At 42.7% G+C, this 23,207-nt stretch overlaps 1 protein-coding gene across 9 annotated transcripts in view; it reads right to left on the reverse strand.

The window, feature by feature from the left end:
* The window catches only part of fynb (FYN proto-oncogene, Src family tyrosine kinase b), a 70,641-nt gene that overhangs the window by 1,708 nt on the left and 45,726 nt on the right, over positions 1–23,207 (reverse strand). For 5 of the 9 annotated variants that reach the window (XM_071478442.1, XM_071478438.1, XM_071478441.1 and 2 more), the window contains 10 exons: positions 21,725–21,821; positions 15,063–15,161; positions 13,276–13,379; positions 12,610–12,759; positions 8,442–8,606; positions 7,949–8,104; positions 5,653–5,832; positions 4,533–4,609; positions 2,607–2,760; positions 979–1,110 (listed from right to left, as the gene is read on the reverse strand). In XM_071478442.1, coding sequence (XP_071334543.1) covers positions 979–1,110; positions 2,607–2,760; positions 4,533–4,609; positions 5,653–5,832; positions 7,949–8,104; positions 8,442–8,606; positions 12,610–12,759; positions 13,276–13,379; positions 15,063–15,161; positions 21,725–21,821 — 1,314 coding nt within the window. The remainder of the gene's footprint in view (positions 1–978; positions 1,111–2,606; positions 2,761–4,532; positions 4,610–5,652; positions 5,833–7,948; positions 8,105–8,441; positions 8,607–12,609; positions 12,760–13,275; positions 13,380–15,062; positions 15,162–21,724; positions 21,822–23,207) is intronic. The other 4 variants (XM_071478444.1, XM_071478443.1, XM_071478445.1 and 1 more) reach the window with 2 other exon arrangements.

Genomic DNA, 23,207 nt, shown 5'->3' on the forward strand with positions numbered 1-23,207 from the left:
CCCTGACGACCTTCAACAGACGATGAGACAAGCTGTGCTGCAAGGCACGAATCAGCCTGAAGCGTTATTTGATTTTTTTTTACATTACTAAAAGCACAGACACAATTAACACAACAGACGAATCAGCCAGTACAATTATGCAACTTGCCAAAGAGAAAGGGGATTAAAATGAATTAAAAAACTCCTAAGAGTAAGGTAACGAGAAATAAACAGGCGAGGAGGAAACTGCCCCCACCCACCAGGAGAGTCACAAAAAACAACACCAGGGAGCAAAACAGACCGAAAAAAAGAAAACAAGCAGACAAACAAAAAGGACTAAACAAAATGGGGGGAGGATTGCCAGAACATCAGGGTAGTGCACAGAGTAAGACAGAGTTTACACAGAGCACAGACACCACATGGCAGCTAAGCTCAAAGATGATTGGGTTACTTTTATAAACTTTTAGAAGCTTGGTTTGCTCTGACGAATCTGTTCCATCTTAGCAACAGAAAGCATCTCGTTGATCCACCTCTCCAAACATGGAGATGACGATGGAGACTTCCAAAAAATCCCTGAGTACTGGACAGTGCCACAACAAGTCAGTCTCTTTGGTCTGACACAAAACCTCTGAATCAACAACTAGAGGCTGGTTATGAGAAGGTGAGGTTAACTTTACTTGTTCGTCTGGTTTTAAAATGTTTTTCTTTTAGTCAAGTACATTTTGGGACAAAAACTTTAACTCTGTAATATTCACACACATTCCTCACACTGCTTCTATTTATCTGTTGTTTTTATTCAGGCTGTATTCAGAGCACATTCTGGTTCCTGTCAAACTCTGATGATCCCACGTCTGCTCTGACTAAGAATCATGGATGAAGTTGCAGAGTCAGATCAGACCAGATGAAGTGTAGTGCTCTCTGGATGTGAGAGCTGCTGCAGCATCAACCCTTTACACCTTCACATTAACGTGGAATAGTACCCGCCTCCCCCTTCCTCACCTGGGTAAGGCACCCGGCCCTTGGTGACCAGCTCTGTGAGCAAGATGCCAAACGACCACACGTCTGACTTGATGGTGAACTTCCCGTACAGCGCGGCCTCCGGGGCGGTCCACTTGATGGGGAACTTTGCGCCTGTAGGAGAGCAGAAGAAGAACGGAGGTCAGTAACATCACCTGTCACCTTCAGTCACACGTTGTCTTCTGTTTCTTCTTCTTCTTCTGCCTGTGTCCTGCACATCCACCTCACTTTACCTGCCACGAGGAGTGAAAGCAGTTGTATAACATCTTCTGAGGCCTTTTTATGTAGTGGCAATTAAATGTCAAAACACTTTTGCTGCCACTTGTGTCACCTCCACAGTGTTTAGATCTACTGTGACCCCCCTGAGCTCTGGTGTGGGAATTGTAGGATCCAGTGTTTTTAAAGCTTGTTCCTTCTTAGGGACTAAAAGTCAAACTATCTCTGACCCTGCTGCTTTGGGTCTTTTGTGAGTCCCAGACTTTGGACCCTTTTTTGTGGCTGTGCAACAACCAGTCCAGACTCATTTCAAGCCTATTTTTTACAGGTATTTTATTCTTGTGTTTGTTATAATGATATGATGTATAAATAACGTTTTTTTGGCTTATTTACATAGGTAATGACATTTAAAACAGCACATTTCTTTCAGCCATGTCTCCAGGTCTTCTTTAGTGAATGGAGTTGCCCAGTTGTCAGAGAGATGATTCAACTGTTCAAGTATGGATTTGGTCATGTGGTCATACTTAGATCACATGATGACTGAACTGTCTCCATGACAACTGAGCCTCTTCATTAGCTGATGAAGGCCATGGAATGTGGCTAAAAGCTCCTGGAGGAAATACATATAACGTAGTTCTATGTGCAATTTTTTTGGTTAAACTTGTAGTTCAATGTTATCGTTAGTTATATAGTTCAACATATTACTTCAGTCAGCTCAGAGACAGATGTTTGACAGATGTGTGTTCCACAGTGAAGCCTGGAGGCTGAGCAGCTGTTGGTCTGTTCAATCACTGAACAGCAGCAGATGGAACAGGAAGTCATTGTTTAGTGTCATTTCATTTAGGGGTGTTTACGTCTGTCTGCTCGTTAAATTCCTAATTCACTCTGATTTTGTGCCGAACATCATCACATCAGTGGTTAAAGGTTTAACGGTTCTATTTTGAAAGAAGAATCTGTATGTCAGAAATTGTTAATGATTAACCGACTGCTAATTGTTTATGCTGCCGACTGAAGATTCTGGAAATTGCTTTAACTGACATTGATAGTCACTTGTAGAAAAATCCCCCCTCCCACACGGAAAAAACCTCCTGCAGTCTCATTACCAGGCTGTGAGGACACTACAGCTTCAGTGGTCAGTACGAGCGTGACGTTAACTTCCTCATAAACTCGGTATCTTTCTGCAGCAGCTCATTCTGAATGTAGCATCATTGCTAACTATCAGCTTGAGAGAGTTTCCTCCATGACCTAATACAGGCATCATCGTGTCAATGTCTGTGAGTGGGAACATCAGGAATGTGCATTTCACAAAATATATCTGTGTGTGTGTATGTGTGTGTGTGTGTGTGTGTGTGTGTGTGTGTGTGTGTCAGTGGGACAGGAGTGTGGAGCCCCACCTTGCCGAGCAGTGTATTCATTGTCCTCAATGAGCCTGGCCAGGCCAAAGTCAGCAATCTTGCATACCAGATTGTCTCCCACCAGGATGTTGGCGGAGCGCAGGTCTCTGTGGATGTAGTTCATCCTCTCGATGTAGGCCATGCCTGCTGCCACCTGGAGCACAGCACAGAGAGCACGCTGAGCACACCCGCCTGACTGAACGCTGTGGCTGTGATTTGCTTCAGGAGACACGGAGGGAGCCTATTCCACATCTTTACAGTATGCTTAAGTCCTACTTTGTTTTGGGCTGGAGGAGAAAACAACATGTCCTGTCATTTAACCCTATAATGCCAAATGCATCAAATTTGATACAAGCATTTCTGAGACTTATTGCATCACCTTATGGTAAAAACTTCACTCAAAACCCTCTTGTATCCAATCTGATACTTGTCGTCCAACCCCTGGTGGATACCTTTATCACTACAACAATTCAAACACAGTACATGGGACAATCCAAGTTGGCCACCTTCAGATAGTTCCCAACTCACTGGATCAAGGTAAAGAAAATTGCGATTTTTACGATTTTCCAGTGACATTTTCTTTGAATTTTTTAGTAATATTCTAAAATGAACACTTAATCTGTTGAAGCAAGTTATAATTACATAATTTTTTGCATTTTAGTATGCAGTAAAATCGTGTATAAAATTTGAGAAAATGAAAAACCTATATGCAAATAATTTTTTTAAATTTTTTTTTTCTAATTTTGTGAAAGGGCCAAATATAGGTTGCAGATTCAAGAAATCAGAATTTTCTGTCCATTATTTCTGGGGTCAGGCATTACAGGGTTAAAAAAGGATTTGGAGCCAAGTGGTGTCTGAAGTGTGGAGTCAGGAGTCTGAAACATGTTGCATAAGGGGAAAAGCTTTTGCAGTCTCTTAGGATTAAGAAGAATAGTTCATAGAGCGCATATTTAGATAGTTTTGTGTTAAACTTCAGAAGGACTGAAGATGTTAGTTATGAAGAAATGTTTTTCTGTAAAGTGACGAACAAGAACAGGTGATCGATTAAAGAAGAGCTGAAGTCATGTCACACTCACCAGATTCTCTTTCTAACAGATCTACACTGTTGTTCAGCTGTTGAACAATGAAACTCAATGCTCTTTGCCATGTTTCAAAATAAAAGCCTTTAATGTGAAACATTTGTGCAGGAGGAGTTGAGTTTGATGGCGCCTTGACAGCAAATGAAAATAGAAGCAAAGTGTGAAAAAAACTGACACTGAGTAACAGTGGTGAGTAAAACTGAAACAAACAGTTGATCAATTAGTCAGTTGACAAAAGGTTAATTGGAAACTATTGATAATCAATTACATTGATCTCTACATCCTAAATTGAAGGATTTTATGTTTTTCTTTGACATATTTGATAAAAACTGAATATTTTGGGGCCTTTAACAGGAACTGTGGATATGTCACCTTGTGCTTTAGGTAATTATTAATGGGCATGTTCTCTATTTTTCAACATTATATAGATAAATTATTAACTGAGAAAATATCAGCAGATTAATCGCTAATGAAAATAACTGTTAGTTGCAGCCCTACTGGTCAGTATGACATGACTATAGTGCAGCGCTGATTCAACCAGTTTAATATAATAAATTTATCAAGACAACAGGCGAACATGGTGGAAGTGCTGAGTTTGCCAACAGCATCAGCAGAAAACAGGGAGAAAGACTTCTATCTAATCTGAGCCTGTCTCTCATAAACGTCTGATTCTCTCTGCAGCGGCGGGAAGGAAAGGAAGTTTCCAAAGAATCTGAAATCTTTTCTGTTGTTCCCAGAAATTAATGATGAGAAAGAAGTCTATTACTCCTGTAGCAGAAAGACAGTGTGAGCAGACACTGAAGTGTCTCCAGATAAAACATGGAGCTCTCTGATCTCTGAGGTCTACCTGTGCTGCCATGTCCACCAGGTTCGGCAGCTTCAACCCTCGTCCTTCTCCGTCCTTCAAGAAATCCAGCAGGCTTCCTACAGTGGACATAAACAGATGTCTCATGTTAGTCACAACTTCCTGTTCCACGACCTACATCCATCAGTGAATCCATGGGGCCCTCTCACCCCCACCCTCGACAGGAACTGTTTCTGATACTGCAATCACAGAGTGACAGCAGAATGTTTGGGACAGGAGGACTGAAATCAGCCTTTTTAACTTCTACTTTTCATCATAGACAATAATGACAGAGGATGAATACGGGAGGTGGGACTTGACCACAAAAACATTCATAAAACTGGTTCTCTTTCTGAAAACACATCCTCTAACTTAATGGGCGTCAGCAGCTGACAGTGATGCACATCAAAGTTTCTGTTTCTGTGCTCTCTGGTGTTTGATGTGCATCCACTGCTCTTTCTTGTGGGGCTTCTTCATTCCAGGGTTTTGGAGGATTGTTGTGAAGAGCTTCATCTTCAGTCTTCAGTCATCACCAGTTACAAAAACACTCAGGCTTAAATCAAATAGATTTTGCAAAGCCTGAATGCATGTATGCACCATTGGCTTAAAACATACTGGTAGCACAAACAGACCATTTAGTACATTTTACTGTGCTATTGTAAGAGCAGCTGCAGAGCTGTCCACTGCTGGGTTTACATCTATCAAGACTTTGAGCCACAGCACATCTGTAGATTACTACATGTACTGTGGGTATTCATGGTCCCCTGAGGATGATCCCAAATCAGTTCAGAGACCCTGAGACTTTTCTTCTTGTATATCTTCTTCAAGTCGATGACAGTGAAGACAACATTAAGGAACTTCTTGATGTTGAGCTGAGTCTTAAAGATGCCAGGTTCAGGTCTCAGCTTTAGTTTGCTGCAGAACTCAACCTCTACACTATGAACACTGCAGCCTCAAGCTGCTACTAATGGGGCTTTAGAGACTTGTTTCAATTTTTAATTTTCACATAACTTCCTACAGTTCTGTTAAACAGAAGGAAAAGTTACTGAACTGAGTTTTTGAAACTGTAAAAACCCTCCAGAGATCGATGCCATGTGAGTGCGAGGTGTGTGTGTTCATCTACCTTTGCCCATGTACTCTGTGACGATGTAGATGGGCTCCTCAGACACCACAGCATAGAGCTGCACCAGCTTGTCATGGCGGAGTTTCTTCATGATCTGAGCCTCCTCCAGGAAGGACTCTGGGGACATGGTGCCAGGCTTCAGAGTCTTCACTGCCACCTTGGTGGTGCCGTTCCACGTTCCTGGTACACGCACACATGATGGCATCAGTGCACCGCGAACATTGATTCATATTCAAATCATGTCATTTCAAAGCCAGACTTGACAACCCCGCTGTCTAACCTGAGGAGATGATTGGCTGCTAAGAGGAAACGAGGGGACAAGTCTGGCTTTGAAATGACAGAGGTAATGACATGAGGTAAACACGCACCACAGAATGAGATCAGTTTGAGAATTAGTCCGTCTTTAATTCTCATGCTCAGAGGTTGTGCTGAAGGATAATTAAATGGGTACGAGGTTTAGAGTGGACCTTGATTTGAAATGGCTTTTAAAAGCCAGGAGAGATCCAGCAGGGCTTGGAGAGACACAATATGCCGACAGGGGGGCAGATAATCCTTTGTAGGATGATTAACAAAAGCAAGCCTGTAAGCTCCTCACTGGTTGCATGCCAGTTATTGTAACACAGCATGGCTGTGCCACCAGTGCAGGCATAATAACATGTAGAGTCCTCCAGTGATCTCATTCTGTGGGGGTGATGGATGCAGGAGCAGAGTTAGGGTCGGCCCATCAGCTCACTGTGTCTCCATGTGTTTGGTGGCTTCAGGGGTTTGATTTAAGAGGAGGCTCATAAATCAGAGGAGGCATCTTTACTGATGAGATCCTGTGAGGATCCCAGAGGCTGGGTGTCATCTGTGGGGGTGGGGGGAAGCTACAGCCAGTATCTGTCCGGCTGAATATGATAAGAACGCACACCCTCATGTTCTGCAGTACGGAAGTCCAACATGACAAATATTAAAAACATGAATAAGATGCTATGGGATAAATATTCATCTGAATATACAGAATAAAACATAAACTGAGAGTTTGTGAAATTATTTGATGCATAGTTACAGCTCCGTAAAACTCCTGTCAAAGTGATTTTTATATGAATTTTTATTAGTGTAAGGAAGAGACACACGCTGCTATAGACTCAGAGGGTCAGTATCCTCTGTCCCAGCTGCTTGCTGCACAGTCTGAGAGTCTGTGTGACCATTTCTGTAATTTATTGAGACAGATCTGACATGTGATTGGCCGAGTGTGCAGAGACTGAAGTTCTTTCTCTACAATTTTTTTTTTTTTTACTTTTTCCTTTCAAGAGTAACACAAGTGTATTAATATCTGACTGGTGAGACTGTCTGAAATCATGGCCGTTCTAACAGCATTCTATGATTGACAGCTGATGTAAACAGTGTAAACAAATGTAACTGTAGCTTTCAAGCATTTTGTTAGCAGCTGTATTAAGGGCCAGACCATGTAGCATCTAGCTAACCAATGATGACATTTGTAAGTATGTTTTTAAACTATTCAAAGTGCCACAGTTAAACTGTAGCTTGCACCCTGGTGTTAGTGTTGCATAATATACAGTCACTGCTCAGCCACAGATGTGAAGGTGAAGTAACAGCTTTACACAAACATCGGTACCACTTTATGATAAACAGTATACAACATAAAGGATTTAAAAATGCTTCACAACTACTTTATTAATTAGCTTGTTCACACTTTCTAAATCATTTTAGTTACAATTACAACAAAACAACTTAGTTACAATAAGGCTCTGTTTTACCAGTTAGAAGTGATAGTAACTCATCAGTAAGATTAATGAATAGTCAACATTAACTTGATCTTGCCAAATAGTGAGTCTGCATCAATGTATGAAAACCATAACTTGTTTATTTCTGATTTATGAAGTGTTAACAACTTTCTCTCTGATTGCTTTTGTTTTTATACAGTATTTACTTTGGTTTATACATTTTACTCTGTCAATATTATTTATCCACAATGTCTTACACATATATTCAATATTGGCCGCTGTGCCGTACTGCAGAGCATACTTGGTGAATCACTGGAGAAACAGCGAGGTAGAAAACTATTCATGAAGAGCAGCTGATTTTGTGAGTCTTATTTTATGGATTAGATGTTAGCAAACAGACACAAATCCTGTGGGAATGTTGGAGAGGGATAAGGTAGCATTTGCTTTAGTATCCACTTAGTTAGCAATATTTCTAATTGTTGTTCTTGTTCACATTTAAGAAAAGGACAAATGAAAATCTTCACATTTCTTTCCGGGACAGTCGACTGTGAGGGGGGAGATTTTCTTACCATAAAACACATCAGCAAAACATCCTGTGCCCAGCTTTACTTCCAACTCAAGTGCGTCTCTGCTGATCTCCCAGGCATCATGACTCAAGCCCACAGTGTCAGGGATGTAGTTCACACACACGCCCGTTAAATTAAAGCACAAACCATCCGCACTCTCTACAGGGGGAGGGAAGGCAAGGTACAGTGTTAACTACAGGGGGGAGGAACATGCAGAGAGGCACAAGGAAGGAAGCCATCTTTACACTGTGACAGCAGAGTCTCCTGACACACTGCATGTTTTTCACATGGTTGTGGGAGGACGGGGTCAGAAAGCAGAGGTTCTCCTCTGGCAGCATCCCCAAACTGAGAATTATCTAAACGTCCTGCCTTCTTTCATTTGACCCCTCCTCCCAGGTCACATTATTTTGGTGTTTTGGAGTCAGTCTGGTGTCTCTGCTGGTTCAGTGTGGCTCGTTCATTGTGACCTCTTCTTTGGAGGCGACCGGATCCGTACCCATCCAGACCTCCCCAAACTGCCCGTTCCCAAGACGCTTGATTAGCTGCAGCGACTCCCGTGGGATCTCCCACACGTCTTTGGTTTTGACGGACAGGTCAGCAAGGCGGGGCATCCCTTTGTGGCAGGGAACCACCAAGCGACAGCAGAGCCCAGCGGCTCGGTCTGCACACGCCACGCAGCGATGCACAAATCAGAGCATAGAGAGAGAGGAACAGAGTTAGCATAGCATCCAGCAGGGAGAGAGCGGAGGCCCACAGCAGCACAACAGCTAGAAACTACAAGGACAAGAGGTAGAGAAAACATGGACGCCAAAACATCACTTCCTTCCTTTCTGCTTCCTGGATGGCACATAGGCTGCTTCCAGGTCAGAGGATGCAGCAGTAATAAGTGTACACTGGTGTCACTGATCATCAGATCTACCAGAAGCTGTCTGGCTGCACACATCTCTGAGCACTGTCCAGCCTCTGGAAACAGTCTGATAATATCTTCTGTGGCTCTGGAGGATCTTTGACGATTTGAGAGATCTGCCAGGGAGGGTCTAAACAAAAACAGGCTGTCCACCTGCATTATGGGAAGTGAAGGATCCAATGTCTTTAGAGCCTGATCCTCGCTCCAGCCTCTGTCTCTAATGTATTACCAGAACATTCAAGTCACAGAGCTACGCATCTGTTTTCCTGAAGATACACACCGAGGCCAGCAGGCTCTCTGATAACCCTATTCTGATGGAGTGTCCAGGATCCTTACAGACTCCTCTCACCATCTCATCAAAAAATATTCCACCTGCAGCAGCATGAAAACAGTTTTTAGTCAGCTTAATGTTAAAAATACATCCTCATCTGGACAAGACGGTGACGTGGTGACTTATAAGACGTGAACCGACAACTGTTGTTTGTTATAACAGATTGTGATGTAATTTGTATAGACATTCATTATCCCCAGAGGATGAACCTGAGCCCCTGACTTTTCATCTAGCACCACCACGAGGCTGCTGCAGTACTCATCAACTGAGAGAGACACAGTGATCATGTGACTGTTAGATAGTTATTATTATTCACTAATAAGGTTTTTTTTTGTTCATTTATGTCCAATTTGTTAGTGATCATAATCATTTTAGGGATAAATTCTAAATAACTTCATTTGGTTTCAATCATCTGTGTGTTGCTGAATGAATAAACAGCCAGTGTGTATCAGGTCATAGTAAAAGTATAGGCTCTACGTTATGGCTCACATTAGCTTATGGCATCTCTCCGACTCATGTATGCTTTACGATAATGACAGTAATTTATGTGAAGAGATGGCTCTGGGCACTGGTGGCTCAGTGGGGAGATCTACCTCTACACTTGTGGTTAAACATAAAGACAGCGCTGGGAGAAGCATTAGCAGCCGTGCTTGTTTAGGTGGCTGAGTGGTGCTCCAGCTGCTTCCACGTCGATCCTCTCCTCCCCTGAGTACGGGTGTGTTTAACTGATGACACCATGTCGTCATGAAATCAGACATCTCTCGTATTTACTCTGGAGGAAGACCTTGTGTTTGTCAGTCATTGATTAAACTGCTGAATTAGGGGAGAGTTTCCGTTGATACTTCCATGCTGACATCTAGAGGAGCCGATATCTGACGGTGGGGGTGGGATGGCGGGTGGGGGGTGTTTGCCCCAGGGTGTTTGCATGGGGCAGTAAAGACGAGATAAAGGCCCATGTTCAACCTTCAGCTCGGCCATTAAAGCCCATCTGGCCTGCCTGCTGCTTCAGCTGCTCCACTCACACATCAATACAGCTCCATGTTGGCTCTGCTGGCTGTCAGTGTGTGGACAGTGTGTGGTGGTTAAATAACAGGCACTGATCCAACCTGAGGACAATGAAAGAATGAGCTGAAAGCTACACACTGACAGCACACAGGACGGTCTCATGTTGCTTCAAATAATAATCAGCTTTAAAGTTTAAAGGTCAATGCATGGTGACTTTAACTGTGTAACTTCTGCTGAACAGCCATGTGCAGAAATTACAATATGAGCTCAGTAAATTTACTAAGTCTCTTCTGACTCTGAGGAGGACATCATCATTATGTTTTTTAATTACTGTATTAAAACCGTTGAAATTTCAATGTCATAATTATGAGATGAATGACCTATTAAATCAAAATCATCAGATACTGTGTCAAAGAAAAAAAAGATAGTGAGTTAAAAAAATTGTATTATGTCACAATTTGTGTATATACAGTGCATATATATATATATATATGTGTGTGTATAAGTTTTGAATTGAATTCATAAAAAACATTTCAAAATAATTAAAACTTCTTCCATTGTACATCAAGTAATTTGCTAAACACTATAAAGTTGGTGACAAAGTGCTCTGAGAAGGCATTATCTTGATGAGGGCCAGCAACATTTTAGAGATTTTCAAGCGGGCCATGAGCTGGAAGAGGTTGGGAATCATTGTTCTAGTGGAAACGGTGTCTGAACAGAAGCACATTGAGATAAGATTCATGAAACTGAGTCAGTAATGTCAGCTACAGAGAAACATTAGCCAGTAGTAGTTACTGAATAAGTAAGGCTGTAGCGATAAAACAGTGTTCTGTTGTGAAGAATTCAACCCTTCGTTTGTAAGAGGAAGAACGTAACATTAGTTTTCTACTTCCATAGTTTCACTACTGTTGTTTCCTGATCTCTTCAGTTACATCTGAAGAATACTGAACCGTATGTGGAGCCAGATGAGCCCTTTAAAGACATGAAACAAGGAAGAAAGCAGAAAGCCATAAAAGCACAAGCCCTGAAAAGAGTCAAGGTTAATGCAAAGGTGTGTTGTTGGCTCCATATGTCGTCTGTAGCGGGGATAACATAGAGGGATGGTTAATGTTCCATGACACAAACATACAGACAATCCATGGTGTTGATTTTAGGGCTTAAACACTGAAATGTCGATGTGCCAATTAGAGCATGACAGGAACAATATCCTTTTCATAGTGAGAGGGAGAATGAGAGTGGTAAACAGAACAAACAGAACAAACATAACACATGGAAGAGAACAAAGAACAAGGATAAATACAAACTTAACAGACAGAGGAAAAAAAAAAGTGAATCCATTAGTAAAACTAAAACAACGATCCTGGTTTACACATCCTGTAAACCTGATTATAGAATATGTGTGTCGGCAGCACAGATGCAGGGGCTGTCTCCTGAGAGTGCGCAGCATGGAGGAACAGGCTTAAAACACGTACATGCATCTGGATGAGCTCACAGAGACGCGAGCTGAAACTCTCCCCCTGCATCAGAGGGAACTAACCAACTGCCTTTCCACACTCACTACAGCGTCATGTTTCTGTTGGCCGCATTAAAAAAAGACTGTGAGTATAAGGATATGAACATGTGTGAGGCTCCAGTAGTTTTCTTTCTGGTTGTGTTGTTGTTAGTGCCACCTTATATTCCTGTGTGAAAATGTGCTGGAAGACAAAATGCAATTACACAGTGTAACAGTGTCTACTTAATGCATTCTGGATCAATTGAAGGAAATGGACATGGGGCTGAAGAGAAGACTTGAACGTTGCTATTTGAGCTTGTGCAAATGAGACAACAGTGTTGATGCTCTGTCTCCACCATAACAGACCTCTCTGTGGCAACATCTGTCTGTTTCCCTTTCTAATGCGGAGTCGGCCCCTGTGCAGTCCTCATGTTTGCTTACTGTAGGAAATACTGCAGCAACACCACTGAGTGGCAGCCATGTTGGTTTTCAGGCTATTTTGTGTTCTTTCATTGCTGTAGGTCTGGAGCTGCACAAGTCAACAGAGCTTAATGTCATGAGACAAAAATGTAAACATTTCACAGATGTGACATCACCTCATTTCTCAGTGATGAAGACTTTCAGACGTTCAGGCTCATTCAAGTGTGAAGCTGCCTGAAGCAGCTTTAAGTCTGGCTCATATTAACATGTTCTTTAAGTCTGTATTTGCTGCTGTTTTCCTCTGCGTCTGTCCAGAATATGCCTTCAAATAAACCAGAGCACATCCTAAAATTCACCAGAATACGACATGTCCTCAGATTAACTACAGTGTGTGCTAAAATGAACCAGAAAGCTCTCTGACATTAAATACAGTACATCTTGAAATGAACCAGGATATGTCAGAAGATTAAATGCAGTGTCAATGTGAGAGAAAGGCTTAGTTTTCCTACCTGAGTAGTGCTGAACGAGTTGCTGCAACGTGTCAAACTGAGCTCTGGTGGTGATGTAGTAGCCGCCACTGTCGAGCTTGCGGATCTTATAATGCTTGACATGGTCACCTTTCACATCGTCCCAGTCTCGTATGGACAAGGAGAAGGCACCTGTGGGATACAGACCACAGATCAGCAGAGCTATTCCTTGTGGTTGTATCCCTCCGCCAACCACTCACTCTGTCCAAACTCATATAATATCTGTAGTGAAGACTTTAATAAAAGGTATAAAGTGTGTTTTGTCATTATTAGTGTATGAATTCTTGAGCTATGGCCAAAAATGTGTTTTGTGAGGTAATAGTGACCTTTGACCTCTGGCCACCACAATCTACTGAGTTCATCAGTACACTCAGACTGGGATAGAGAAAACATCAACAGCTGTTGCTGTCGTTGAGGCAGATCAAGTGTAAAACAGGTGAACTGATGATGTAAATCAGGACATAAGATCTCATCAGACAATAAGGAAATAAGAAGAATAAGAATGTGACTGAGCATTCAGTGCTCACTTTCAGCACCTGACACTTTTCAATATCTGCTGCTATGGAAACTATTCATTCACTCAGAAGGGGCTGATACACTGGCACACACACACACACACACACACACTGTGGCTGTCTGTGGTTTTACCCTTTGTGGTTTCACTCTCCCGGATCAGATAGGTGCCTCGTGGGTTTCCAGTGGACAGCAGCTGCCTCTCTGCATCTTTACGGCCCAGTTTACCAAAGTACCAGCTGCAATGACAGGAAAACATAGGTTCACTAAACCCCGGATTCAGAGGACCATGATGCACTGTGGCACTTTGACTCTGTAGCCAGGACAACTGAGCAACAGTGTCGGGAGTTTCTGGTTCCTTCACTGTTTGGTCGTACACACCAGCTTAGCGCTGAGAGAGAACTCGGGTTGTGGTGATCCTGTTATCTGAAAATCTTTATTGTAAATATAAGAGGACAGTAACGTCAGTGGAGTGTCCTACAATAAAGCAGCAGGAACACTTTTAGTGTCATTACTGTGAGCCACAGAATGACAAAGAGGAACACTGTTAATCTTTTAGATACAGTGTTGTTTGTCATTTTGTCTCAGTCTTATGACTGTTTGTTTTTTTCATGAAAATGTCCCATACATCACATTAGCTGCACTTCTCATTGTGGCCAGTGTTCCCAAAACCATAGTGGTGTCCATAGAAAAACATCTGCTGGTGCCCTGAGGATAATATTCATAATATTATTGGTGACCCTCTGATTTTATCACCACCGTCCTCATCAGGATTGAATTTCCTACTTGACAAGAAATATACACAAATATCAGAAAGTGTTAAAATTAGGGGTGAAACAAAGGATTTTTTTCATTGTTGATTGATCGTGATTATTTATTCAGTTTGGTCTATAAAACCTCAGAAAACACTGAAAAATATCCACCACAACATCCTACAGCACAACACAATATCATCATATGTTTTATTTTGTGTGACCACACTCAAGACAACAGTGGCCCTGAACTTAAGACAAAAGACTAAATTCTCAGTAGCTGTGTCTTCTGACGGACACTTTGATATTGTGGGATGTCATGAACACTGCAGCCTCTGGGAACAGCTAGTGGGACTTTAGAGTTTCAGCTTTGTTTATTGTGTTATTTTTTGGTTGGTGTATTAGCATCTGACAGCTTGCCTGACTTCCATCAGCTTCACCAGCTGAAACTGTCTTCCTCTCTGCAGTCCGCTGCATGAAGCACTGTTCAGTCAGTGCAAATTTGCTTTCTCATCATCACTGAGGAGAAGAGAATGCCTCATGAAAACACAACTGTTCAAAGTGCTCAGTCCTCACAAGGACTGAAACTTCACTGAGAGGAGGAAGAAGCACTGTGACACTACAGTGTGTGTGTTTGTGTGTGTGTGTGTGTGTGTGTGTGTGTGTGTTTCACAGGGATAGATCTGTGCTAATAGGAGGAGCTGCAACCACTGGATGTTTATTCAGAGGGTCAGCGTGGGGGCAGGTGGGTGGTGGGGTTCAGGTCTGTGTCAGCAGTTGATGCTGCACACCCAGACAAAACCACACACAGGAAGAGGAGGACTAAAATAGTTTTATTTACTCATTCTTTTCCATTCATCATATGTCCATGTATGTAAATGTATAAAACAATAAAGCCCCACCACTCTGCAGTGTCATTTACCCGGCCAGTAGAAACAGAGCACAAACTATGGGACGATGGTAGAATAAAAACTCTGCACATGTGCAGCTGTCAGTCTGTGACCCTGTGTCCACTAATCTGAAGCTATTTTAGAGCACATCACAGAAGAGAGTCACCAGTCCCGGACGAGTGCACTGTGGGTCTCTGAGGAGCATTCACTCTCTCTCACACACACACACACACACACACACACACACACACACACACACACACACACACACACAACTTACTCCTCAGCCTGGATGGAGTCCACTGGAGCCACATAATTACTGGGAATGTAGCCGCTGCCTCCAGTGGTGAGCGAGCGAGCATCCCACCAGTCCCCTTCACTGGAAAAGAGAGAGAGGGAGAAGAGAGGAAGAGGAGAAACACATTATCACACTTCATGTATGAGCTGACATCGTCCGTGCCACCGAACACATCAAAACACAGCTTCAGTTGGACCTGCTCACTGAAACACTGTCCACGTGGAAAACATATCTGTAGTGAGTAACGCAGAGCGTGACGTGGCAGTCACACACTCTAAAATCTACACACACACTGTAAACACTGTGTGTGTAACACAGATCAGGAACCAGTCAAGAGGAAGGAGAGCAGCACTTTGGAAAAGATGCTTTCACTGACTTCAGTGTGTACTTTCACCACAAAGTTTACAATAAAATAACACACATCATTACAACAGAGCAGGGAGAAGAAAAAAGCTTATACTATATTCATCATCTACATATCATATTTATCTGCCCCCTTCTCAGATAAATAGATGACATATACATAGTTGGTCTGCCAATCAGAAGATGAGCTGTGCAGCCACTGGTATCTACTGTTATATAGCAGAAGACGTAAGACATAAGAACTTAGCAGCTCCTCTAGGGCTCACAAATGAAATGAGACAAATTATTGTTGTTCAATTTCTTTTAATATGTAGGTTAAATAAGCTTTAGAGGTTTGGAGGTATCAGTAACAAAATGAAAACACATTAGATGACTTGACAATATGAACTTCTTGTTATGTGTTGATGTTTAGTGGACTGTGATATGTTGTATTATGTAGTGGCGGATCATCTGTTTCCCACTGTCTACAATCTCTGTGCTAAGATAAACTAGCCACAGGTCAGATTTTAACACAGACCTGAGATTAATCTCTGTCATGGGAAGAAAGCACATATAAGTATTTCACAAAAGGTTTTTTAAAAGAAAAATACAGCTCAGCTGTTACTACTCCTACAGCATTTTATCCTCTGCAGTCAACTGCTTGTGAGTGATGCTGGTACACGAATTGGAGTTTAGGAGCTCTGAGTGTGTTGAAAGTGGGAAAAGGGCAGAGGGAGGGGGTGGGGGGGTGGGGCTCCTTAAAGACCTCTCAGCCTGGGCACCCACGCAGCCATTAGTGTCCTCCTCTGTGCATCTCTTCTTCACTAACCACCCACTCTTCTTTGGCCCATCTGTCCCTCTGTGTGCCTCAGACTCTTTCATCTGTCCAGCTCTTTCATCTGTCCCCCCCCCCCCCCCCCCCCCCCCCACCCCCCCACCCCCCCACACACACACGCACCCCACCCCCCCACGCCCACCCCCACCTCCCCATTCCTCCTGTTCCACTTCTCTTCCTTTCACATTTCTTCTCACACCTCCTCTTTATTCATAGATTTTCATTTTAAAAGCCAGGAAAAAAACTGTTTATTTGCCCTCATTACGATGAGAAATAGAACTTTTAGTTAAGATGCATTAAATTCATTCATTAATAACTGTCACATTTTAAAAAAGGAAAAGGATGAAGTAATGTGGCTCTTTGAGCAGCTGACTTTTTGTGAACTCCTCTTCGAGGTGACTGCTGAAATGCCAGTGTCTGAACACTGTGCCCAGCTCAGGAGGAACCAATCAGAAAGCATTTTCAGCTTAATGTGGTATTTGGTTTGTATCTTGCTCCTGTCAATAACTGCTTAAATGCAAAAGGTTATGATGCCACCTAGAGACATTTTTAACACAGATACAATGAACAGATTAAAGGGGAAATAGTCTTGGTACAGCCAGTTATCAACAATCATATGGGAAAAAAAATCCATTTATGAAGAGCCCATGATGCACTGCAGCATAAGGGTCTACTGAGGCAGCTTCTGCCTCTCACTCCCACTATTGCCCTCATTTCCCTTATACAGTGCCTTGCAAAAGTATTCACCCCCCTTGGTGTTTTTCTTGTTTTGTTGCATCACAACCTGGAATTAAAATGTTTTTTTATTTAGATGTTAGATAATGCACCTGACAAAATAGTCCAATTTTATATGAACAGTACAATACGTATAAAGGTTTTATATTTTACTCTTCTCCTGTGTTTTATCTGAAGTGTTGATCTCCATCAGAAGATATATTTGAGCTCTAGTAACAACAGTTCAGAATAATAACTTCATTAAAAACTGCAGAGCTTCATGTCTGTGTGTCGCTCTTCAATGTTTGACCAAACGAAAGCCAAACGATCAAACAGCAAACACTGCTCACTCCAGGCTTCGGTGTCCAACATATATTAGACCAGACTTAAAATGGTGGAGTTATGTAACAATTAAAACAAAGTCTGATCAATTTTTCCTTGATCAAAAAAGCTGTAGCCTTCAACAGTAAATGACCTCTAACCTTATCAAGAACACATGACACAGGTTAACCCAGTCTCCCACTGTGGACTCTGGTTTTACAGAAGACGATACTGAACCTTATCAACAAAGACTAAGTCTGCACTGACATTAGCATGAGCTAGCCTCAAAGAGCTAGCTAAACCGGACAGCTGCAAGACAAGCACAGAGCTCATCAACACGACTGTCACAGTGAGTTCACACAGTGGTTTGTTCCTTTTATACTTCATGTGGCTCTTACGAGCAACTAGCAAACACGTGACGTCATCTGATTAAAGAGTAAGGGACAGCCTGGTGGCACAACCGGGTCCTACAGCAAACTACAGAACATCTTCTGTATCCAGCTGCCTTTAAAGACAGCGAGCAGTAGTGCTTCACCATCTCACTGCACAGAACACCCCAGGGTCCAGATATTGTAGCTGCCCAGATATTTCAAACTATGACCCATATATGATGAAATCTGGATGCAACATACTCCCATCACAGCATTGTAAAATGTCACATCAAAAACCTCCAGATATGATGAGCACTCGTCAAATAATCAAGTAATCAAATCAAATAATAAAGGAATAAAATAAACGTATAAAATGGCCCAAAAAAAATCTGCAGATATGATCCAGATTCTTGCAAGAACCTAAAAGGATATCTCTGGATTCTTGAAGGCTCAGTGTACCAACACTGTACCCATGAATGCACATGTACATCTCCGTCCTCCGTCCCAGCTTTGACAGTGTCTCTGTACCACCCTGCTTGTTCCTATCACATCCTTCACACACCAGTGGGGAGAAGGGTTCTGGGCGTGTGTGTTTGTGCCACAGACAGAGGGAAGGGAACAGAGGGAGGGGGAGGAGAGGCGTCGTTGGTCCTTCATTGATGCTGAATAAAGCCATGAGGAGATCGCCTGGGGACGACATCCCAGGCAGAAACACGCCTGCCTCCCTTTGTTCACAGAGGATCCCTCAGGAGAGGAGGGAGGGCCCGGCAGTCTGCCTTCTGAGGGAGCAAAGTATCTGTGAGATAGATGGGATGTGTTTGTGCGGTATAAGGTGTGTCGGTATGTGTTTGCATGAAGCCGGAGGGACACAGACAGACGGGTTGGGGTGGGCCCCAGTCTGTCCCGCTGCCTCTTCTGTCTTCAGAAACAAACCCCCTTAAACCAACTCTGCCACAAAAAGACAGAAAACAACAAGAGTAAACAAAGACGCTCCCTCCTTTCTGCAAGTGGATTCAAAGCCTCTCTCCACGTGGTGACTGCTGATGAGAGAATAATTAAACACAGCACTGTGTTGACTGAGAGGAGTCTCTCTCATACACACACACACACACACACACACACACACACACACACACACACACACACACACACACACACACACACACACACAGAGCACCATTCACAATACCACAGAGTTTTATTTATAGCCTGCAGCTGAATCAGAACAATACTGATTTAATTTACTCACAGTGCAGACTTGTAGCATTCAGTGAAAACAGGAGCTGTTTCCTGGTTATGTCTGAAGAAGCTACACACTAACACACTCACGGTGGGTTATAAACAGCCTGAGCTGAATGCAGCACCTTATAAACAGGCAGGGATGCAGGCCTCTTTCCTGGAGGATGCCATCACAAAACAAAAAGGGACAACATTGCCATCTGTCAGCTGAGGTGGTACTGGGATCTCTGGTGGCCCCGCTTCACATGAGCCCCGCCTGTTTGGGCTTCTGTCACTCACTTCCTGACAGCTCTCACCGACTGAGGCAGATGAGGATTTTAAGGCTCTTTTCGACTTTGTCCAGCAGGGGTCAGTCTGAAGAAGCCAAGTCTGGATTTGATTTGAGAGGGGAGAGGGAGGAGAAGATAATGCTCTGTGTGTGAGGGAGGAGGTGGAGGGAGTCTCGGCTCTGATGATGGTGTCTTCCTGCTCAGGCTGAGGGCCCAGCGGGGACCAAGGTGTGTGGTGGAAGGTGCAAGACCCTGGCTGGGGCAGGATGCTCGCTGGGCGTGGTGAGGAGGAAGACTGACCTTGGAAGGCCAGAGGCTGAGCCGATAAGGCGGCAGAGTACATTAGAGTTTTTACAATTCATCAGGGGACGAGTCACAGTATGAGCCAGGAGAATTTTATATTCGAGATAATGCATGTTTGTGCGTGATTAGAGGAGGGCATCAACAGTCATTGGTGCTGCTGTAACAGTACTTTGACTAACATTAGTAAACCATTACCACCCTGACAGGACATTTGGGAATAATGTCTACTTTGTGTTGTTTTGCCCTGGACTTCACCCCTCAGGTACAGTCTGCTCCACTGAACCTGGCCACAGCCTGGATTTTAGAAAGAGTCTCAACACGTAAACAACAAGTAAATACAGGTCTGTTATTTCAGAGTAAATTCATATAAAACTTTCAGGGAAAGAAAAAAAGAATTTCTTTTTTTTTAAAAGTTGAATTTAGGCCAGCCCGATAGCGGAGTGGTTGGGGCGCATACCACATGAGCTGATGCTCTTAGCAGGTGAGTGCCGGTTTGGCTCCCGACCGGCCCGACTCTTTCCTGCATGTCATTCCCCCTCTCTGCCCCTTTCCTGTCACTCTCTACTGTCCTGTCAAATAAAAGCAAAAATGCCCCAAAAAATATCTTTAAAAAAAGTTGAATCTAATTGCAAGTAAATATTCATATTTTTTTTTTTATATTATTGGAATGTTATTCTTAGCCAGTGATAAATTAGAATGAATTATTTACCAAAATGTACCAGTTGACTTGCTTTCTCCACTCTCTTTCTAATTAGAACCAGATTATATAAAATATCCACCACCTGTTAATCTCTTATCTGTAGAAAGTGAAAAACCTACGTGAGGTCAGTGAGGTCAGCTCTGATTGGTAGAGGTCGTTGCAGAAACTAATGCTCTTCTAAAAAACACACTGGAGACAACACTCAAAGATAAGGGAACACATTTCAGAGTAGAGATACAACAGAATCTATCATGAAGCATTGGACATGTATCAGTGAAACTACATTTGACTGATACTGAGTAGCAATCTGACACCATTGCGTTAAAGTTTAACATCTATATGGATGTTGTATGGCTCAGGTTAAACCATTTGTGAAACATAAATGGCACAGAATCTTTCTTTCAATCTCTAATTTGACTGTTTTGCCTGTGGACTGTGTCTACAGCAGTACTTAGAGTAGATTCCCTGGTAAACTGCTGTTTTATCCAGATGTGAAACTATAAAGTTTCCATCCAGTATTTCAGGCAGTATCAGAGGCATTTCTGATACTGGTGTTGGAACAACTCTAATAACAGGGCGGATCTCATTCCACTGGCTGTGTCCATCTATTTGCACAGAAATCAGAGAGGTATCAATGTAGTGACAGCTACATACAGGTAATCAGCCTGATTATGAAACAGTGGAGTCACAGTAAACCTGCTGTGCCTCTGCAGCACATGCACTGAGCAGCCTAATTACAATCAAAGCTACAGGGGAATAGGGCCAGAGCACGGTCCCTGCAGTCTCCCTGCCTCCTCACATGTCTGCAGCACTGCAGAAACAAACAGCTGAGGTTCACTCCAGCAGGATGACACACAGGAAGAGAATGAAAACCATCCATGAGCTCAGGCTAAGATGGTTAAAGAGCTGGCTGATGATCATGCCTCTCCTCCCATCCACCCACACCCACACCCACACCCAAACCCAAACCCACACCCACACCCCCACACACACACAGTGTTGCTGACTGGAAGAAAGACCAGCTAACATCACTGTGGGTGTAACAGGGCACTTCCTGTCCAAGTCCAGAGGGAAGTCTTGGAGGAACACCACACTCATCACTGCTGGCTGGAGACCCTGCTCCACCCTTTGTAAACCTGCTGATTGTCATATTGCATGTTCAAGCCACCAGTTGTACCTCATCTGAAATGCTCCGCAGCCTTTACCACTGTGCCCTGTACAAAGCTGCTGCCAATCCTGAGTTTCTCAACCATTTTCATTGACTTTAGCCTTTTTTCATGTATTAAATGATTCGGTTTTTGGGGTTGTTGGTTGTAACAGTTGAGCTTGCTTTTCATAGCTTTATTGTTCCACAAAGTGAGGCACAGCTGACTTATTTTGGGCTCTAGCTTGCACTTCATTTCCGTCTACAAGCTGCCACTTTTACCTCAGCTGAAATGTGAATTCCTGCCTGCTGCCGTCCAAACGCCATCTCCTTTAAGACAGTGATAAGGGGAAACTTGCATTCCTCCTGAGTGCAGACAGTCTGATAAGCAGCTGCGGCTACTTACGTGCTGTTGATAATCTGGAACCTTTCTCCTTTCCTGAAGCTGAGGTCGTCTTCTGTCCGCGCCTCGTAGTCGTAAAGTGCCACAAAGAGGGTGACTCCTGCAGGAGTGATAAAAACTCAGTGTCAGCAGTCTGCAGATTAGTGAGTGAAAGAGAAGCTGCATGGACGCTCCAGCACACTGAGTAAATAAGGACCAACCTCTGGTTTAATTGCAAGTCGCTCGCGCTTCATAAGAAGTCATCAAATGTTACAGTTGAGCTCTTGACCAGGTACAGTCAGTGTATTTCCCCACAGTGACACTTTAGCATTGAAAATGTATGTGGTCATGTTTCTACATTAGACACTTGTCCTGTTGGAAGTTATTGTAAGTTATATTTGGTCACACTAGCAGCAGCTTCACCACTGTGGTCCAGACTGAAATTTCTTGACGACTATGAAATTTTGTTAAACCATTCACAAGAAAAACTAAGAAAAGAAAACCAATAAAAACCAGATGTGAGATTTTTTTTTTTAGATTGTAGGACGGTGGACAATAAGACCACCTGGGAACAAATGTGTGGTCAGAAAGGAAGGAGGATCATACTGTGGTTTCAGTTGGTGAAGGATAAAATATGGAAGGATGTTATTATATCTGATATGTGTGTATTTGACATATTTCCTTTATGTTGATCAGATAGAAAGTTACTGAGGTTGAACTTGTTTGATATGTGGAATGAAAGTGTGCTGTTGTTTGTTTTGGTTGATGTTGAGATTGTGTGTCTGTTTTGTTGATGTGGGAGGTGTGTTTAGTGTGTCGTGAGAAATCTGTAGAAAATCCTATAAAAAACTTAGTACAGAGGATGAATCTTAATCATCTTTGTGACTTTTGATCTGATTAGATTAGCTAGCTTTAACCCCTTTGTCTTGCAACATTTACATGACATATTAACCTTCATCCACTGTAATACATCACTATCACAGTTTTTCTTCTCCATAATGGCAGAAAAAACCTTAGTAGAATAAAAAGTCTTTTACCTGAAGTCACTTTCTCTTATCCCCTCTGCCACATCTGCCTTCACTAATCCTGCTAATTGTACTATCATCACCGAAGTAAAAAAAGAACAATGGCTCTCATTTTAATATCCCCCAGCAGCTCCTCTCTATTTTCTTAGACTTAGACTCCTGCTCCTTAGACTCCTGCTTACTGCTCACTGCTTGTGGCAGAAGTGATAAAGCAGTTTAAGCTCATTGTAGGATGTGTTAACAGATAACAGCAGGAGGTGAACAATACAAATGAAAGTGTGAAGAAAAGGAAAAACTGCGAGAACATTAATATAACAAAACAGTCGATAATGTGAAGGTATGTTAACAGAGGGAGGATTATACTGGGAACACTATAGCTGTGGGATCTCATGCATCAGGGTCTCATTTCAATACTGCTTCGGTTCATTTAGGGCAAAGTGGAAAATTACATTCTGAAAAGACAGACTTTTAATTGGGGTGAC

The sequence above is a fragment of the Trachinotus anak genome, unplaced genomic scaffold (genome assembly GCF_046630095.1).
Source record: "Trachinotus anak isolate AG129_WGS33_773 ecotype Australia unplaced genomic scaffold, CSIRO_AGI_Tana_v1 ptg000005l, whole genome shotgun sequence".
NCBI classification, from domain to species: Eukaryota; Metazoa; Chordata; class Actinopteri; order Carangiformes; family Carangidae; genus Trachinotus; species Trachinotus anak.